This window comes from Oncorhynchus nerka, linkage group LG22 (genome assembly GCF_034236695.1).
Source record: "Oncorhynchus nerka isolate Pitt River linkage group LG22, Oner_Uvic_2.0, whole genome shotgun sequence".
NCBI lineage: Eukaryota > Metazoa > Chordata > Actinopteri > Salmoniformes > Salmonidae > Oncorhynchus > Oncorhynchus nerka.
In genome coordinates this window covers 74,490,736-74,507,758 of record NC_088417.1, presented here as the reverse complement: position 1 = coordinate 74,507,758, position 17,023 = coordinate 74,490,736, and the positions used below count along the sequence as shown (strand labels likewise).

The 17,023-nt window shown below is 40.5% G+C and overlaps 4 protein-coding genes across 8 annotated transcripts in view; 1 reads left to right on the top strand and 3 right to left on the bottom strand.

The window, feature by feature from the left end:
* LOC115105723 (connector enhancer of kinase suppressor of ras 2-like) overlaps positions 1–2,358 on the bottom strand; it is a 77,646-nt gene extending 75,288 nt beyond the window's left edge. Inside the window, exon 1 of the mRNA XM_029628043.2 lies at positions 2,155–2,358. Coding sequence (XP_029483903.1) covers positions 2,155–2,221 — 67 coding nt within the window. The 5' untranslated portion in view covers positions 2,222–2,358. The remainder of the gene's footprint in view (positions 1–2,154) is intronic.
* Positions 2,359–4,100: 1,742 nt separating this feature from the next.
* LOC115104709 (TLR adapter interacting with SLC15A4 on the lysosome-like) lies at positions 4,101–6,224 on the bottom strand. Of its 4 annotated transcripts, none has more exons than XM_029626061.2 (3): positions 5,994–6,224; positions 5,608–5,745; positions 4,101–5,425 (listed from the first exon to the last, which is right to left on the bottom strand). In XM_029626061.2, the coding sequence occupies exons 2-3, from the start codon at positions 5,735–5,737 to the stop codon at positions 4,734–4,736; spliced, it is 822 nt and encodes a 273-aa protein (XP_029481921.1). In that variant the 5' UTR covers positions 5,738–5,745; positions 5,994–6,224; the 3' UTR covers positions 4,101–4,733. The 4 variants fall into 4 exon arrangements, with proteins under 4 accessions (XP_029481921.1, XP_029481923.1, XP_029481920.1 ...); XM_029626063.2 differs by having other exon boundaries at positions 5,608–5,668; positions 5,994–6,223; XM_029626060.2 differs by having other exon boundaries at positions 5,608–6,224.
* A 1,368-nt stretch (positions 6,225–7,592) lies between these two features.
* LOC115105720 (adapter SH3BGRL-like) lies at positions 7,593–11,884 on the bottom strand. 2 transcript variants are annotated; one of them, XM_065007401.1, is made up of 4 exons: positions 11,295–11,884; positions 9,713–9,898; positions 9,335–9,462; positions 7,593–8,029 (listed from the first exon to the last, which is right to left on the bottom strand). In XM_065007401.1, exons 1-4 carry the CDS (start codon positions 11,337–11,339, stop codon positions 7,858–7,860), a joined length of 531 nt encoding a protein of 176 aa, XP_064863473.1. In that variant the 5' UTR covers positions 11,340–11,884; the 3' UTR covers positions 7,593–7,857. The 2 variants fall into 2 exon arrangements, with proteins under 2 accessions (XP_064863473.1, XP_029483900.1); XM_029628040.2 differs by having other exon boundaries at positions 7,908–8,029; positions 9,382–9,462; positions 11,295–11,519.
* Positions 11,885–12,047: 163 nt separating this feature from the next.
* hmgn7 (high mobility group nucleosomal binding domain 7) lies at positions 12,048–15,237 on the top strand. The gene is made up of 6 exons (XM_029628042.2): positions 12,048–12,221; positions 13,075–13,101; positions 13,406–13,435; positions 13,994–14,041; positions 14,222–14,338; positions 14,535–15,237. The coding sequence occupies exons 1-6, from the start codon at positions 12,207–12,209 to the stop codon at positions 14,562–14,564; spliced, it is 267 nt and encodes an 88-aa protein (XP_029483902.1). The 5' UTR covers positions 12,048–12,206; the 3' UTR covers positions 14,565–15,237.
* Positions 15,238–17,023: the final 1,786 nt, after the last annotated feature.

Sequence of the window (17,023 nt, the reverse complement as noted above, 5' to 3'; positions counted from 1 at the left end):
TTGCCCTCAGACCTATCACAAAATGAAATTAGACAAGTATCTAATATTCATACTAAATTACATTTTACCCAAGGGAATAATCCTGAGCCCTCAATGCCCTCAAAAACAGGTCAGTCCCTCCCTCTTACTCTCATGGGCATTGAACCTACTCTCATACACAGCAAATAGTTGCTATGAAATAGATGCAGTACAGTTCAACTAGCTTGCCAACTGCTCTACCTCGAGCCACAATGTTGGAACGTAGTATCAATGTAAGGCAGCATTACCAAGGCAGGATCGCTGTCCATGGTGCTAGTTTTTCTTGAATGCCTCAATTGATGCATTGGTGTGTGTGCATACTTGTGTAGGTAACACCTAATATTTAGATTTTGTTCTTTGTAACAAGAAGTGCAAACTCCTAATCATAAAATTACATTTTCACAACTATAGGATCTCTATTGCCCTAATGATCTTTCCTTTAGAAAAATCAGGTGAGAAGCAACAGTCTCTATTGAGTGGAGTTCCCCTTTCACTTTACGACTGTGTCCACTGACCACCTCTCAAGAACCCCTCAAGAAGAAGAGAGCCAAAGCAACCAATAGCATACCAATATCATCCTGTGTGAATATTCTGTACAGCTGTGACAGCACAAATACATTTCTCAACTGTCCTATCAGCATCCTCTGTCTCAACTTTAATATGCCAACAGATGACATATATGTCACTTGTGTCTGCACTTCCCATTGGTGTTTGGTGTGGAGGATTTGAGACTGAACTGAAGTTCCTAGTTGTGTTGTGTATCAGCTGCACAGAAGTTGTGCCGTAGGCGAGCCCTGCCCTTGGTACGAAGGCTGGAGACACATCTGTGACAGTGGCGCCAGAGGCAAGCACGGCTGTGCACTTCTGGACTGACACTTGGCTGGCATAAACTATTGTGTACAGTACGTGGGAAAACATAAACCATGTCTGTGTTGACACATCATAGCTCCTTTAGTTGGATGATAGTAGACCTAAAATAAATCCCTGTGCCCTGGTGAGAGAGAAAGTTATTAAATCAAACCTGTGCTCGGATGTTACAGTAACTAGGTCTTTATTTGGAACATTATTTAAACATTTAGATAAGCATTCAGCTCCTCGTCCTAATTTTTTTCTAAATGAAGGCTGAAAATAAAGAATTTGTTGTCAGTCAGCGTCTCGCCTTCTGAATGACAGATGTCTGCCACTACTAAAGTAACGGTGCCCACAATTTGTTTATGGCAGGTAATATAGCGCAACAATTATTTTGTCATCCATTTGGTCTTACCTAAGTGTTATTTCACCTCAGCTGTACTGTTGGCCAACACAATAAGAAAAACAACTATAGGTAAGTATGTTTTCTCTCATAAAAATCTTAATGTTATGGCAGATAGTGGAGAATTTGACTAATAGTCTTGATCATAAGGCATCTTTAAAACATACTGAACAGCATAACGCCAACCATTTTGAATTCAGTATAACAGCATATCTAAAAGATCAAATTGACTACTGTGTTGCAAAAGCTGCTGTACAGTTAACTTGCAATTACCTTGCAACCTGCAATATGTTCCCTATCCATATCCACAATGCTGAATTGCAGTATCAATGTAGTAATGTGAATCATTGTCTAGGTCAACACAATATCAGATGTCCATGGTTCTAGTTTTGGGAATAACTCAATTGTTGCCAACACTTCTTCAACCTGTGTGTGTGTGTGTGTGTGTGTGTGTGTGTGTGTGTGTGTGTGTGTGTGTGTGTGTGTGTGTGTGTGTGTTTTGAAAGAGAGAGTGTGAGAGAGAGAGAGACAGAGAGAGCACCTGTCTTTATGGTATGAGGTAATCTAAATGTGAACATTATATAGGTCAACTGATTGTTTTACACGTAATGCGTTGGTCTCAGTATCTGGTTGGTTGTCTAGAAATGCGTAGCCTATCAGGCCAGGGTGATAATTACACTAAATAGCGCTTCCATCTGGGTTGGATACACAAAATGGCACACGTTCAATGTTTCAATGCAAGGAATAGCACCGTTTTAGCTCATAACACTTCCATTGAACCAGTCATTTAGAGAAAATAGAAAATATCTGCACATATCCATGTTAGTCGTTTCTAAATGTAGTCTGTCAAGCAAATTAAAATAAACATGTTGTATAAACATTACCTTTCATCCAATCCAGCACTTGCTTGGGTGTCCATTTGCTTATAGGTTCCATCACCAGAGCCATCATCGATGTCTTTAAATCCTTCAAACGAGGACTTGATCGAGCGTGAAAATCGTGTTAAAAATCAGAAATGTTGTATCGGTATACAAGAGAACACATAGCACAGGTGCACCTTACTGGGTAAAGGCATGGCTGGTGACAGTATCCTGGGTAAGGAATGCGATGGTGCAGTCCACGCGCTCACAGAAACGACTCCCCCGCCCATCTCTCTCTCTCTCTCGCTCTCTCCCCCCCCCCACACACACACACACACACAAGTACCTGCCGACCACTGTGTGGAGAAGCGAGTCTCTCTGAGTGAGAAAGTCTTGCAACCCCTCCCTCCCCTGCACACCGCAGCATCACATGCTTTTTTCCCAGAGACAGAAGGAATGGTGCAATAATACATAATTACCTGACGCCTTTATAGAGAAGCAATGGCAGCTGAGCGTGATGCATTATATTTCGATTGGACATTTCTGTTAAATATAATATCTCCACTTATAATACCGTTATTATCAGAAATATGTTCACCTCCTTAACTGACGTCATTTCCAGCCCATTTGAGTTGGAACCGAAACGAATCTATTGTGTTTTAACCAATAGAAAACTAGTGATGCCTGCATCAAGCCTGTATGGATACAGTATGGGGGGAAACCATATGAATCTGGGTCACCCTGCAATTAAAGTAACGATTCTAAATTGAAATAATAATTATTAAACAAAACATGAAAAACTATTGATTGTCCAAGTCGTTTTTTAAAGTTAGTTACAAGATACCTCAGTTGCTGTAAAACCACATCACATCATGACAAATGGTGGGATGTGTGCTAATGAATCACTTCTTTCTGATGTCCCCATGCTTAATTATTAGGAAAATAAATGTAGTACATAATTATTAAGCTATAGTCAATAGTCACCATTACAACTATAATCAACTATTTATGGTGTGTGCACACTGTGTGAGCCTGTGTCCCACTATGATATGGTTAATAATTCAGTCCTTGCTATGCTGGGCAGCATGATGACACATCTTTACCTAATACTGTACCTGCTAAGCCTGTTACTGACTCTTTGAAGATCTGGCCATTTCTTGTATCTTTATTCAAGTCTCCCCATAGGTTTCACTTCATGGTGATAAATGGAATAAACCTCAACGTTTTCTTATGGAAAATGATCAGAGGTATGGGAATAGTCACACACACACTCTCACACACCCACACATACACACACACACACACACACACACACACACCCACACATACACACATACACACTCTCACACACCCACACACACTCTCACACACCCACACATACACACACAAACATGGCCACCACTCTCCCTAACCATTACCCTCTCCTCTGCTGCTCCAACAGTGCCATGCTAATAGTCCTTGGCATGGCTGCTGTATGACCCAGTGGCTCCCGACAGGGTGTGAAGTGGTGGCATTGGCTCTCACTCCTGACACACACTGGTTTACTGTTAATCCTCTCAGTCTAGTTCCCAAGCAGCATGCCACTATGATCACCAGCAATGTCCAGATTGTCCATCATAGTCTACCCCTAGACTAAACATGTGCTTAATGTTGTTCAATACTGTTTTACACATTAGATGCACCCAACTGAAAGAAAAATGCATGCATACCTAACACATGCTATCACATAGTCACACTCACGTAAACCCTGACAGCCATACATCCCTGCTGAGAATTCTGAAATGAACCTACCCACAAGTCATGCCAGCGATCCAGATAGATATTTTACAAATTAAGATCAAGAGGCTCACTCAGGCAAAATATAAACCCACCATGGCTAAACCAGTAAGTGTATATTATAGTCAACTGCAACCCCCATTCCAATGGCCAATACAGTTTATTCTCCACAAGACATGACTGCAATAACTCAGTTCTTTAGCATATTAATATTTATTATTTATTCAGTCGCATTCAAGATTAAAACGCATTAGAAATGTGGCACAGCATGATATGTTTATCTGGCACAGATGTTGTGTAATATCTTTCTTGTCAAAATGCACAATGTGACACTTGCAGTAAACATGCAATGCTTTTGTATGACAGCAGGTGGCAATATTTTTCTGCTTTGACAACCAAGTTAGGAAAATATTTTTTTTCTTTGGCGTTTTGTAAATCTGTGTTTAAAACAATATCATTTCAAATCAGCAGTATCTGTGAGGAATCATTTCTCAGAAACAAGATTCTTTACAATAATTCTTCACAGTTCCCTGTCTTTCTACTCTTTGTCTTTAAACTCGAAAGCTTGACATTGTCTCAGGCACCCAAGCATGACAATATAGCAACTGGTTGCATTTATGTAGTAAATATTTGGGACATTGTGACATTTTCTAAAGATATTTCTTTCAACAATTCAACAAAATGAGGGGATCTCCTTCCGAATTATCAATTGAATTTTCCACTTGAATGCAATACAACTGACCACCAAGTATAGATTCAGTGGAATGCTTTAGCATTGTCAAGTACGTTAGAGTTGGCAGACAAAGTAGAAATACTGCTAGTTTCAGTCAGGTGGGCTTCTTCCTGGGCTCAGGGTTGGGGATGCGTAGGTTGGAGATGCGCAGGTCGGGAGAGCTGAAGTTGGAGCTGGCCACGGTGCAGGTGCTGAGGTAGTGGATGACGATGCTCTGGGCCGTACTGGAGTCTAGGCCGTGGTCCTGACAGAGATACTGGCTGAGCTGCTTCACTGGTTCTGGTACCAGGCCCTGTGGAGGGGTCTGGACCAGGGGAGAGCTGCCCCGGGCCAGGCTGTCCTGCATATGCTGTCTGTACACCTCCAGCAGCTTACTCTCCAGGTAGCCGTTCAGCATGGAGTTGGACAGAGGTTCCCTGTTCAGGGTGATGATGCTGCTGTCTATGACCAGGTTACTCTCATCCTGCAGGGTCTGGGACTCCACCTGTACCCCAGGCTCCACAGGCCCTGTGGGTTCCAAGGACTCCAGCTCTCCCAGGTCCTGAGATTGAAGAAGTGGCCCTTGGAACACCTCACTCTCCAGCCGCAGGCTCATTGAACTCCTGTTTCCCACATGGTCCCCTCTGAGCTGCAGGTCGGGGTAGTCTTTGCAGAAGGTGGTGCAGCACCAGGAGCGATAGAGCTCCAGGTCACCATAGTCATCACTGTGGCTATTAGGGATGGTGAGGGCATCACTGGGCCTGGTTGTCGCTCTAGGACCAGACTGCACCAGGCCATCCATGTTTCCTGTGCAGCCCACACACCAGAAGCACATTTTTAAATTTGAAGTTCAAACAAAAATGAATGAAATTATTAAACATTGTACACATGCCTGGATGCGCTTAATCTCATATGAGCCTTCTAAAATGCAGCATAGCCAACTGATCCAGCGAGGCATGCAGTATTTCAGACAAATCCAAAATGCTTACCTAACATTGAACCTTGGTTCAGAACGATATTGGGAGCAGGGTGTGGTGGACGTTCCTGAGCCTTTGTGGAATCACAATCACAATCCTCTTTACTGTACCTGAAGACTCTGATGAAGGCTTCTCCCAACATGGCAACCACTACACAACAGTGCATATTATCTCAACACAACATAGCAGCAAACCACACCAACTAGCACTTTCAATTGTGTATTTCCACAGATTTTATTCCAGAACTAGCATTAATCTGGTTCCACCCCAAAGTATTATGCTACCATGACATTAGCTTATCAGGCTCGAAATATACATAAATACTCAGATAACTCTTGCCAGGTCACATAAAACATAAATAGTATAAAACACAGGACAAGTACTGAGAATATCCCTACCTCTGTTTTTACAATAGATGATGTTTTCTTCAGTCTGTCCACTAATACAAGGTTTACAAGTTAGCTATAGATGTCTCTGACTGGTAAGCAGCCACGGTATTGTGCTGTCCCTATTTGTATTGAGCATCTGAGTAGCAAATGTTTAAAACAGGAAGTATGTCAGAAATAAAGTGAGAACACTCACTACCCCTGCTCTTCAGCTGCTGCCTTCTGTGATGTGACACATCAGTTTTAGAATGTAAGGAGAACTGAAACAATATGTGACGGGGTGGCGGTCGGTGCCGTTTAAGGTGAGGGAGGACAATATTTTTTTTTATGAGCATGGCCTTATTTATTTTACAGCATATTGAATGACTGCCATTCATATTCCATTCACGCAGCTCACTGTAACATCAATAGGTTTAGGCTACTACATGATGCTGGAATTTTCCATACATCCATCATGAGGTTGCTACAACATAGCCTATGAATGAAAGTTTACAATGTAGGTGCACAGGCCAAGATTTAAAAAAATACTAATAAAGGTGACAGACAATGACACATTTAACAACACTTTGCACACTCTTACCTGCATCTAGTTGATCTAGGGTGTAATCATTAGTCCAACAGTTACAAATGAGAGTTTCTGTTGGACAAATTCAGGTATGTTTAGCCCGTTTGGTTCCGTTTAAGAAAGGTTTTTCAACAGAATCGACAGAATTAATAAACCCCTGATCACATGGATAACACAGTTCACTTTCATAGCAGCCACATACAAACAGCATGACCACATAATTCTTTCTCGCATCAACGCGCTCTCCTCCTCTCACCTTTTCCCTTCGTTTGTGGACTTCAGTGCACAACAAATCAGCTCTGTGACCAGGCTAAAAAACCTTTCCAAGTCAAACCTTAATATCATAACCACTACACAGAGCCTACATCGCTGTCACCATATTAGCTAACGTCATAGTCAACATAGCTACTAGAACTAAGGTGTTAGTAAACCCGCTATGATAATGCAGTACAGTCAGAAAGCAATTTAGCAGTTACACCGGCAGGCCCCGGTGGTAATAAATCAAATAAAATGCTTGGACTTGGAAGAGTTTCAGTGTTGGATAGCCATAGCCTGCTAGCTAACATAGCATTCCTGTTTGAGCCGGGTGTTTGAGTAGGCTAAACTAGCTAGTGAAAGTGAAAGATTTTTAAAAATACTACAAAATATAGCTAGCTCTTGCTCTCTCTTGCTTCTACTTCAATTTAAAGAAATTAATTTGTTCAAAACTGTTCCAACTATAGTCTTTCTCTCTTTGAATCAACTTCACACCACATTTTATGCACTGCAGTGCAAGCTAACTGTAGCTAATGATTTCAGTACTAGATTCATTCTCTGATCCTTTGATTGGGTGGACAACAAGAGCTCTGATAGGTTGGAGGACTTCTTCCGGAAGTTGTCATAATTACTGTGTACGTCTATGGAAGAGGATGAGAACCATGAGCCACTTAGGTTTTGTATTGAAGTCAATGTACTCAGAGGTGGACGGAAACTAGCTGTCTTCCAGCAACACCATTGTGCTACAAGAATAACAAGGAAACTGGTTAAGAATAAGATAGACTGAGTAGTGAAGTAACACTATTTTATTATCAAAGTTGAAAAATATCTCATTGAATTAAATATTCTCAAATGTGTAAAGCATGTCTATATGATCTACTAAATGCCTAGTATTTGGGAACTCATTCTGCCTTGATTTCAAAATCATATTGAACACTGGATACTGCCCATCATTGGCTTGAACTATTGAAACATTACAAGGTTATCACATTAAATACATTGTCATACAACACAACATTTGGCCTTGCTCCGTTGGTCAATTTGATACCAGACTGGTTACATTTTACAACAAAATAAAGCTCTATGATTGGTCTGAGAAGACGTGTTCCAGACGAGCACTGGCAGGCTGCTGTAGAGCTGACTGGAAGACGCCAGAAGAGGGCACTGTGGTCCGCTAACCAAAACCATATGGCTACTGTTGCTCCTGTCTGGCCAAGGCCTCTGCTTCCTGTGGGTGGTATGAAAACAGTGCTAAGAAAATGATACAAAACCAGGGTTGAGACCAACTGCAATTATGCTTCCACCAAAAGGTTCATGTCATTTTAAAAACACAATTGTGTGTAAGTGTTGTAATGATATAGTACAGTAGTCAACAGAACAGTCTCGACCTGCTGCTTAAAAGCAGGTCAGCATTCATTGCCTCTATATTGTGCAGCAGAGCTGTGAAATACATGGTAAGAGGAAACACTGCCTGGGAATTGGAAGTAACATGGAGATCTTACAATGAACTACTCACAACTACTCTGTCCCTGTAGGATCAACAATGTTATTGTGAATCAATAACTACTTTGTTATTACGAATCAATTTATATTGCATGCCTCTTTTGTGAGGTATTTATATTTTCCTGGACAAAAAGCAAAACATCATTAAAGGGGCAATCTGCATTTGCTACATCCATTTTTGGACTTATAAATTAATTATATGTACCTGTTGATTTTTGAAGATTATAATGTATATAAATGAGCTTAGATCAATTGTTGTACCCCATCGGATCCCAAAATATAAGCTTGTTTTAATCCAATGTTTGTAAAGAAAGTAAACACTATATAGCCTCAAAACATGGTTAAAACTATCATTTTTATATCATGGATTGTCAGTCATTGCATCCATACCACTGTCTATGAAATTGAGGGTGGTTATATTTTTCCAGCTCCATCCCTCTGCTTTCTACCGAATCAGCGGAGGGGAGAACAATAAGTTAATGTTGCAACTGCTGATTGCCGCTTTAAAACTCAGTCATTGCATAATGGCCATTTAAGATACATTCTGAGACCTCAGAGAGAAGTACAACAGGTAGAAATCTAAATATACAGCTAAAGCCAGTTGAACCAGATACTAAACACGTGTTCAACACATGGAGATGAATTGCATAATAACATGCCACAAAAACCTTCCTCCAGAACATGAATTTACATTTCATAATATATCATGAGTGTTAGTCACATGCTTTTGAGCTTATTTTTGGGACAAATGTAACTTATACACTGCTTGTGTTGTAGTCTAACTGTGTGGTTGAATATCATTGTCTTACGTCAGATGTCATCACTCTTACGTGACGCTCTTCCCTCAACCCGATAGAACAGTTAATTAGGCCACACATACCCATTGGCCAAAAATAGCATTCCAGTCATTTTATAATGGCTGTATACAGCTATGGCCAGGGGGCAATTTAGGACCTTTAAGCTACAATCAGCACTGTAAGGTTCACTTCAAAACAACAAGCAATCAATTAAAAGTAAACGGACTGGTCACCTGTGGTTTTGACAGACTGAGTATGTCCATAAGACCATTGTCTTTACCTTGGAGCCTAGAGGGGCTGTTAGGCCCAAAAAGGCATACACTGCGTGCTCCTCACGGGCATCAAAGAAGGCTTCATAGTTCTGTAATGACAATACAAGGGAAGCGGACTCACTAAGTACGTTTCATTAGGTTATCACACAAATTGTTACAGAAGGTTGTAATATTCTCACGAAGTATGTTGAGAATGTGTACTTTCAATTAGAACAGAATAAATATTAACCAGGCACTCACTATGCAGTTGCAAGCCTACTGTCCTTTGACCTCTCATTATCAGTTCCGGGCAGTAAGCTTCACTACACAGTGATGGGGTCAGTACAGTACAACACTCACCCCACAGTATTGTTCTTCATTAAATATCTGTGGAGGCAGGGGGACACCCGTCATTGGTCTGAAGTCTTCAGGTACGTTCTCCCTCATCCACTTCCTGTTGTCTTCACTAGTGACGATGTCACACTCCTCAAAGTCAATCTTGTTGACAGTAAGGAAACCCATGATGTCTTGCTGCTGCTTCTTAATCTACAGGCAGAGAGGGGATATAGATATACTATGAGTTGTTGTAATAATGATATAATAATAATATGGTCTGGGTGGCGTATGGGGAGAAAAGTCTCTATTCACTTTGCAGAGCCTCTGCTGCCGGGCTGCATTCTACATAAGAGCCTGAGGACTAAGACAGACCCAATAAGGCCTCTCCACAACCAGGATCAGCTAAGAAGTCAGGCACAGACCAAATATGGCAGCAGGATGAGAGCCCAGTGTTCCCATGCTACCACTTATGTTCTGTCTAAACTGCGCTGCATGACTTTAGTTAAGAATTAGAGGAAGAATACTTTGGAATATGACATCAAATTATATAGATGAAACATGCTGTCAACTCTTGTACACAAAGAGGCCTGGCTTTACAATTAGGTATACATAACAATTTCTGTATGGTCATTGTTGTGACTTGCAAATTCACAGTAAGCAATAATATCCGTCTTTCAGACCAGATAATTCAGAGGTTGGCTGAGGCAGTCGTTCTGTAGCCATTGTGCTTTTTGACTGATTCTTTAGAGGGTGACGTACTGTAATTGGGTGAGGTATGAAGCTCAGATGCCCAAAGACTGATCCTGTCCAGCTATTCTGGCCCAGAACCCCCCTGGCAACAGTAGGAGTGTTGTTTTACAGTATGTAGGGAAGGAGTGGTGGGCCAGGAAAATGGAGGAAGGTGGTGGTGAGGGAGTCAACATCTGCTGAGAGAGTCTAATTAAGCCTGACCCCTCACCCTCACCACTTGGACTAAAACAGTTGCTTGAAAAAATCTGATATGTTTCACCAAGTGCTTCACCTAAACATTCTTGTCTGCATGCTCACTCATAAAAAATACTCCAACACAGATGGGTTTGAGCAGGAGTAAGTGACTGCTATTCCTACAGACAAATACGTGACTATCTTTCCTCTTATATTATACTGTGTTGTACCTGCATTTTAGATACAATACAATCATAGCATTGTGCTAATACTATATTAACACTATGCAAATGAATACAATAATAGTCATAACAAATCAATATCTCCAAAATGGCAGGTCCTCCTTGTTTTAGGGCCATTACAATATGCATTGTCATGCATGAGAAGCCTATAGAATCTAGTGTATTTGTGCAGCTGTCCAGCTTCTACTCTATCGCTTGGGACATCCCATGCACAACTTGCAGAACTTTCAAAAGCAAGTTTATGTCGACGCTAATTCAATACTCGATAGAGCCGAATTCATATGATAGTATCTGCGTAGCTACAACAGAGCAATAGCACACTCGTATGAGCCCGCCACACCTACATAATCATGCAAATACATGTCATTTGAATTCGCCAAGAAAATGAACATAAACAGTCAATCGGCTACAAAGCTTACTCAATACTCTAGGTTTCTTACCGCTGTCGATCCAGAGGATGATGCTATAAAGACTTTTATCACCATGGCTGTTTGATTCACTCCCCAAAACCAAGTGAACGGTGCACACTGCACCAACGTCTCCAAATGATCTCGTTCTCTCTCTCGCTCTCTCTCTCTCTCTGTAACAACCGATGGAAATCAGATATCTAAAAACAATTGGGAACACTATCCCAGTGCTTTCGAAACGTATTTCCAAAAGCGTTTGACTACGTTTATATTTCTTACGCCTATTTACATAGCCTAATAAACACGCATCCCATATATTTAAAGTAAGACTTTTAATAAGTATACACTAAATAAAGCAAATATACATATGCTCTGACATAAGGAAAACAGTAACAGGTTTACAACATACTAGCTACCCAAATGTAGGCCTAAAGCTGATAAGAGAATATAGCCCTATCAAAAATCCGGGTGATTATTTGGCGGCATTGTTTTTCTTTTTAAGAATAGCCTATATTGTCTTCCAACATTTTAATGATTTCATCTCATGGTGGCTGAACAACACTAAGCGCATGAATGCAAGCAGAATAGCAACATTAACGTCTGTGATTTCTTATATTTTCTTGCGCCACTCCGTGAATATGCCTAACTGTTACAAATGATAAACACGTCATTCACTTTCACTAGGAATTTCGCGCGTAAATGAACTACATTGAAAATCTGTTTCTTTTGTGACACCTTGTGCCATCCTTTGATTGGCCAAGCATAACATCAGTCAACATTTAGCCGCACCTACCCCCACCCCCATCCAACCACTGGGTTTAATGTGCTGTATCTTTACTACAGTATTAATAAGAAGACGCCAGTCTCTGCAAACTGTGAACTCTGAATCACAAAATATAGCTATATCTTTAGTTTCTATTAAAGAAGAAAACCTACAAATCCAACATGCCCAAGAGAAAGGTATGTAGAGAGCCTAGATTACAGTATGCGGATATACTTTTTGCCCTGTATAAATCAGTCTTGATATTATGAAGCCTTCGAGACAACGGAGATTAAATACAAATCTGACGTATGTATTTATGTTCACTCTTGCAAAAAAATCATTTGATATAATTATTAGATTTTTTTGGTTTGCAAAGAGCGTCTTATTTCGCCGAATTTAGAATGTTTCGAGGGATTTCTTGAGAGGCGCACACAATCTTCTGTCTGGTCTGAAGTCAAGCTGGATCTCCATGCTATTGAAACCACAAGCAGCCATGCTTTGCAGTTCCTACCCACATCGCGAACACAGCCAAACAAAACGGATGCCTTTTGATAGTTAGACCGTGTAAATCTGCATGTAAATGGTACAGAAAAATAAAGTAAAAACTCTTCTTTTCTTCCTCAATATAATTTAATTCTAAGACCGTCGCAAAAATGATCATTTTAATGTTTTCTTTGTTCGCGTTAAATGGGTGCTATTGCGCCTTCTTATCGCCAGGGGGCGGAACACAGTTGATTCTGCCCCTCCCCCTAAAATACATTTGGTGAAAACAGATGAGGACTAATGTCCCAATGAAAAAAAAAAAACAGGTCCACTGCTTCTTCTACTCAAAGCGTAGAACATGAAGCGCAAATCTAGAATGAGTAGAGGCTGGCTGTATAGGCAAAGTGTAGGCTATTGCCAATGTTTGCAAGCGGCTAAGTTTCTGTGAACTTGCAGTTACACATTTTAGACAATATTTAAATATTCAGCAATATATATTATGTTTTAGATACGCATGCTATTGTTTCCAATCATTTTGAGTAATGTATTTTTTCATACATTTTGCAGGGAGCCGATGGAGATGTCAAGGAGGAGGTAAGTGATACACACACACAAAGACTCACACATGAATATCACCCTTGTAGAATAGGCTACAGGTTGCAATCTTCACCATTATTGAAATCATCACTAGTGATTACTGGTGATTGATTTTATCACATTATTTGCCCGTAAAAACCTGAAAATATTAAATTTGTTGAAAAGTATAATGCATTCTTGAAATAGTGAAATATTCAATTGTCTGCATTATGAAGATGAAGCAAACATCCTCATTCAATTCATTTTTAAATGTTTTCACACATCTTTGATTGAGTAATGTTATTCTCTTTTCTTACATTAGCCTTCAAGGAGATCTGCACGGTTGTCATCGGTGAGTACATTTTGTTTCTTTAAAGCTACCGTTTGGAAATGTAATATGTATATAGGCATCAGCACTACAACTATTTAACCTTTAACTAAAAATATATTTTCTTCTTTTCAACTATCAAATTAAAATCATATTTGTCACATGCGCCGAATACAACAGGTGTAGGTAGACCTTACAGTGAGAGGCTTACATACAAGCCCTTAACCAACAATGCAGTTTTAAGAAAATACCCCAAAAAAGTAAGAGGTAAAATAACAAATAATTAAAGAGCAGCAGTAAAAGAACAATAGTGGGGCTATATACAGGGGATACCAGCACAGAGTCAATGTACGAGGGCACCAGTGTCAAGGTAATTGAGGTAATATGTACATGTACGTAGAGTTATTAAAGTGACTATGCATAGATAATAACAGAGTAGCAGTAGCGTAGAAGGGGGGGCAATGCAAATAGTCTGGGTAGCCATTTGATAACTTATATATTTTTTTGTTCTGTTTCATGGTATGCAATGCATTGCTTTGAGAATCTATTGTATCAATATACTCTTCCTTCTGTATTTTTCAGAAACCAGCCCCTCCCAAACCAGCACCAAAACCAAAAAAGCCAGCTAAAGTAATACTTACCTGTCTTCAACATCTACTCATTCAATATAATTATGCATGTCATGTGTTTAGCATGTCATGTTGTCTTTTCAGCACATTCACACCCATATTAAGTGTCTAGACAATTACATCATTCTGAGGTTCCAGGCAGAGAAGATTTGACAGATATGCATGTAAATTGTCCCCACAGAAAGAAAAAGAAGTAAATGACAAGAAGAAGGAAGACAAGAAGAAGGTGAAGGCAGCAGCAGTCGAGGAGCCTAAAGAGGAGACCCAGTCTGAAAATGGCGAGACCAAGACAGACGAAGTATGTCATGCCATATCACTGATTGTTAATATAAGACTATCATTTTTAATTGGAAGTATTATCTCGAGAATGTTGTTTTTAGTTAGTTGTATCTTACTATTTCTAGAGGCAAATCCATCTAAAAACATGAATCATTCAGGATTCTCAGTGTCTCACAGTGAATGGCTCTCAAGGTCTTACTTTTGTCATCTTACAGGTAGAGACTCCAGAAGAGAAGACTGAGTAGCACCTATCCTGTTCGTCCAATCCCCTCCCTTGTATGGCCCCCCAAGTCTCATGTGTTTTCCCTTATTAACAGAGGAATATTTTTATCAACAATTTTGTAATTATTGGTACAGGTTTTTAGCACAAAACAAAGCTAAATATGGAAGATTGTTCTGTTGTGCAGTGGTCATATCAAGTGTTTTTAAGCAAACATAATTACGGTTTCGTTTTTTTATTAGTGTTGGTACCTTGTTGGGAGCTCAAAAAATAATGCTGGCTGGCAGACTAATTGCAGGTGGTATAGTATCACATTGTAGGTTTGCCAACTCACAACATTTCACTTTTGTTGGTGGTTGTATTTTTACCCTTGATATGTGCAGTGTTTTTTCTTTATGTGGGGGTTTACTTATTTTCAACGTGAATGTCTGTAAGAGGAATTTAAATATTGAAAAAATATTGAAAACATTCCAGGCTTAATAATGATGTGGGCATAACTGCTTTTGAAATAATCTTGCTCTGAATTATTTTGATGACAAATTATTTTAACGGCAGAAGAGACTTGTTGGAAGTCGCTAATGCTTTTTGAAACAAATGTTGGGATTTTTTATTGAAATATGCCGCCATCTGTTGTGTTCCCACAGAAGTTCTGGATGTCTAATTGGAATTTAATAAAATAGTCATTGGAATTTTCCTCATGAGGTTGCACTCTGTCTCATTACTTTACGTGTCATTATTACTGTATCATTACCATATCATATATAAACAAACAATCATCTTAAATTAATGACTGATGGAAAACTTTTGGTCAGAGGTAGCATTTTGCAACATACTTTCTGGATTTGTTTGCTGACCAAAACTCAAAATGAGAGTAAATGGACCCTAGGTACAATACATGACCAAAAGTATGTGGACACCTGCTCGTCAAACATCTCATTCCAAAATCATGGGCATTAATTTGGACTTGGTCCCACCTTTGCTGCTCTAACAGCCTCCACTCTTCTGGGAAGGCTTTCCACTAGATGTTAGAACATTGCTGGGGAGACTTGTTTCCATTCAGCCACAAGAACATTAGTGAGGTTGGCCACTGATGTTGGGCGATTAGTCCTGGCTCGCAGTCAGCATTCCAAAGGTGTTCGATGGGGTTGAGGTCAGGGCTCTGTGCAGGCCAGTCAAGTTCTACCACACTGATCTTGAAAAAACATTTCTGTATCGACCTCGCTTTGTGCACAGGAGCATTGCCACTGTTGCCACAAAGTTTGAAACACAGAATCGTCTAGAATGTCATTGTATGCTGTAGCGTTAAAATTTCCCTTCACTGGAACTAAGGGGCCTAGCCCGAACCATGAAAAACAGCCCCAGACCATTATTCCTCCTCCACCCAACTTTACAGTTGGCACTATGCATTGGGGAAAGTAGCGTTCTCCTGGCATCCGCCTAACCCAGATTCGCCTGTCGGACTGCCAGATGGTGAAGCGTGATTCATCACTCCAGAGAACGCGTTTCCAGAGTCCAACGACAGCTAGCTTTACACCACTCCAGCCGACCCTTGGCAAAGTGCATGGTGATCTTAGGCTTGTCTGCGACTGCTCTGCCATGGAAATCCATTTCATGAGGCTCCAGACAAACAGTTATTGTGCTGACGTTGCTTCCAGAGGCAGTTTGGAACTCAGAGTTGCAACCCAGGACAGACAATTTTTTACGCGCTTCAGCACTCGGCGGTTCCGTTCTGTGAGCTTGTGTGGCCTACCACCTCGCGGCTGAGCCGTTGTTGCTCCTAGACGTTTCCACTTCACAATAACAGCACTTACAGTTGACCGGGGCAGCTCTGGTAGGGCAGAAATTTGACGAACTGACTTGTTGGAAAGGTGGCATCCTGTGACGGTGCCACGTTGAAAGTCACTGAGCTCGTCAGTAAGGCCATTCTACTGCCAATGTTTGTCTATGGAGATTGCATGGCTGTGTGCTCGATTCTATACACCTTTCAGCAACGGGTGTGGCTGAAATAGCCAAAGCCACACATTTTAAGGGGTGTCCACATTCTTTTTTATATATAATGTATCATGCCAGCTTACTTGTATAGAGCCTACAAATCACCACAAAGACATGATTTTGCATGTCTTGCAAAAGCATGCAATTTTTCAGCTCTTAAAATTATAATTGTTTGACATGCAAATTGGTAACCTTGCTCTAACTAGGGCTAAGTAGTGTTTGGCAGTACCCATTAGCCGTAGCTTTTGTGGAGCGATGGGTAATGCTTCGAGGGTGACTGATGTGTGCAGAGCGTCCCTGGTTCGCGCCCAGGTCAGGGCGAGGGGAAGGATGTAAAGTCTATACTGTTACATATGATAATATGGCGTTATTTTTGATATGGTAAGTTTTGTGCTTGTCTGAAAATAACCCTATAGTTGTAGTTGCAACTTAATTTAATATTTGGAAGTACATAGTCTAAAAGTGAAGGCAAGACATTAGATCAACATCCAT

What these genes read in the sequence shown, in the direction of transcription:
- LOC115104709 (XM_029626060.2), bottom strand. Translation starts at nt 5,761, where the DNA reads ATGCACTGTTGTGTAGTGGTTGCCATGTTGGGAGAAGCCTTCATCAGA. An exon ending in GAACCAAGGTTCAATGTTAG is followed by an intron (nt 5,426 to 5,607) that starts GTAAGCATTTTG and finishes TGGGCTGCACAG; the next exon opens with GAAACATGGATGGCCTGGTG.
- LOC115105720 (XM_065007401.1), bottom strand. Translation starts at nt 11,339, where the DNA reads ATGGTGATAAAAGTCTTTATAGCATCATCCTCTGGATCGACAGCG. An exon ending in CATCCTCTGGATCGACAGCG is followed by an intron (nt 9,899 to 11,294) that starts GTAAGAAACCTA and finishes CTCTGCCTGTAG; the next exon opens with ATTAAGAAGCAGCAGCAAGA. An exon ending in ATGAAGAACAATACTGTGGG is followed by an intron (nt 9,463 to 9,712) that starts GTGAGTGTTGTA and finishes TTGTCATTACAG; the next exon opens with AACTATGAAGCCTTCTTTGA.
- hmgn7 (XM_029628042.2), top strand. An exon ending in AACCAAAAAAGCCAGCTAAA is followed by an intron (nt 14,042 to 14,221) that starts GTAATACTTACC and finishes TTGTCCCCACAG; the next exon opens with AAAGAAAAAGAAGTAAATGA. An exon ending in GCGAGACCAAGACAGACGAA is followed by an intron (nt 14,339 to 14,534) that starts GTATGTCATGCC and finishes GTCATCTTACAG; the next exon opens with GTAGAGACTCCAGAAGAGAA.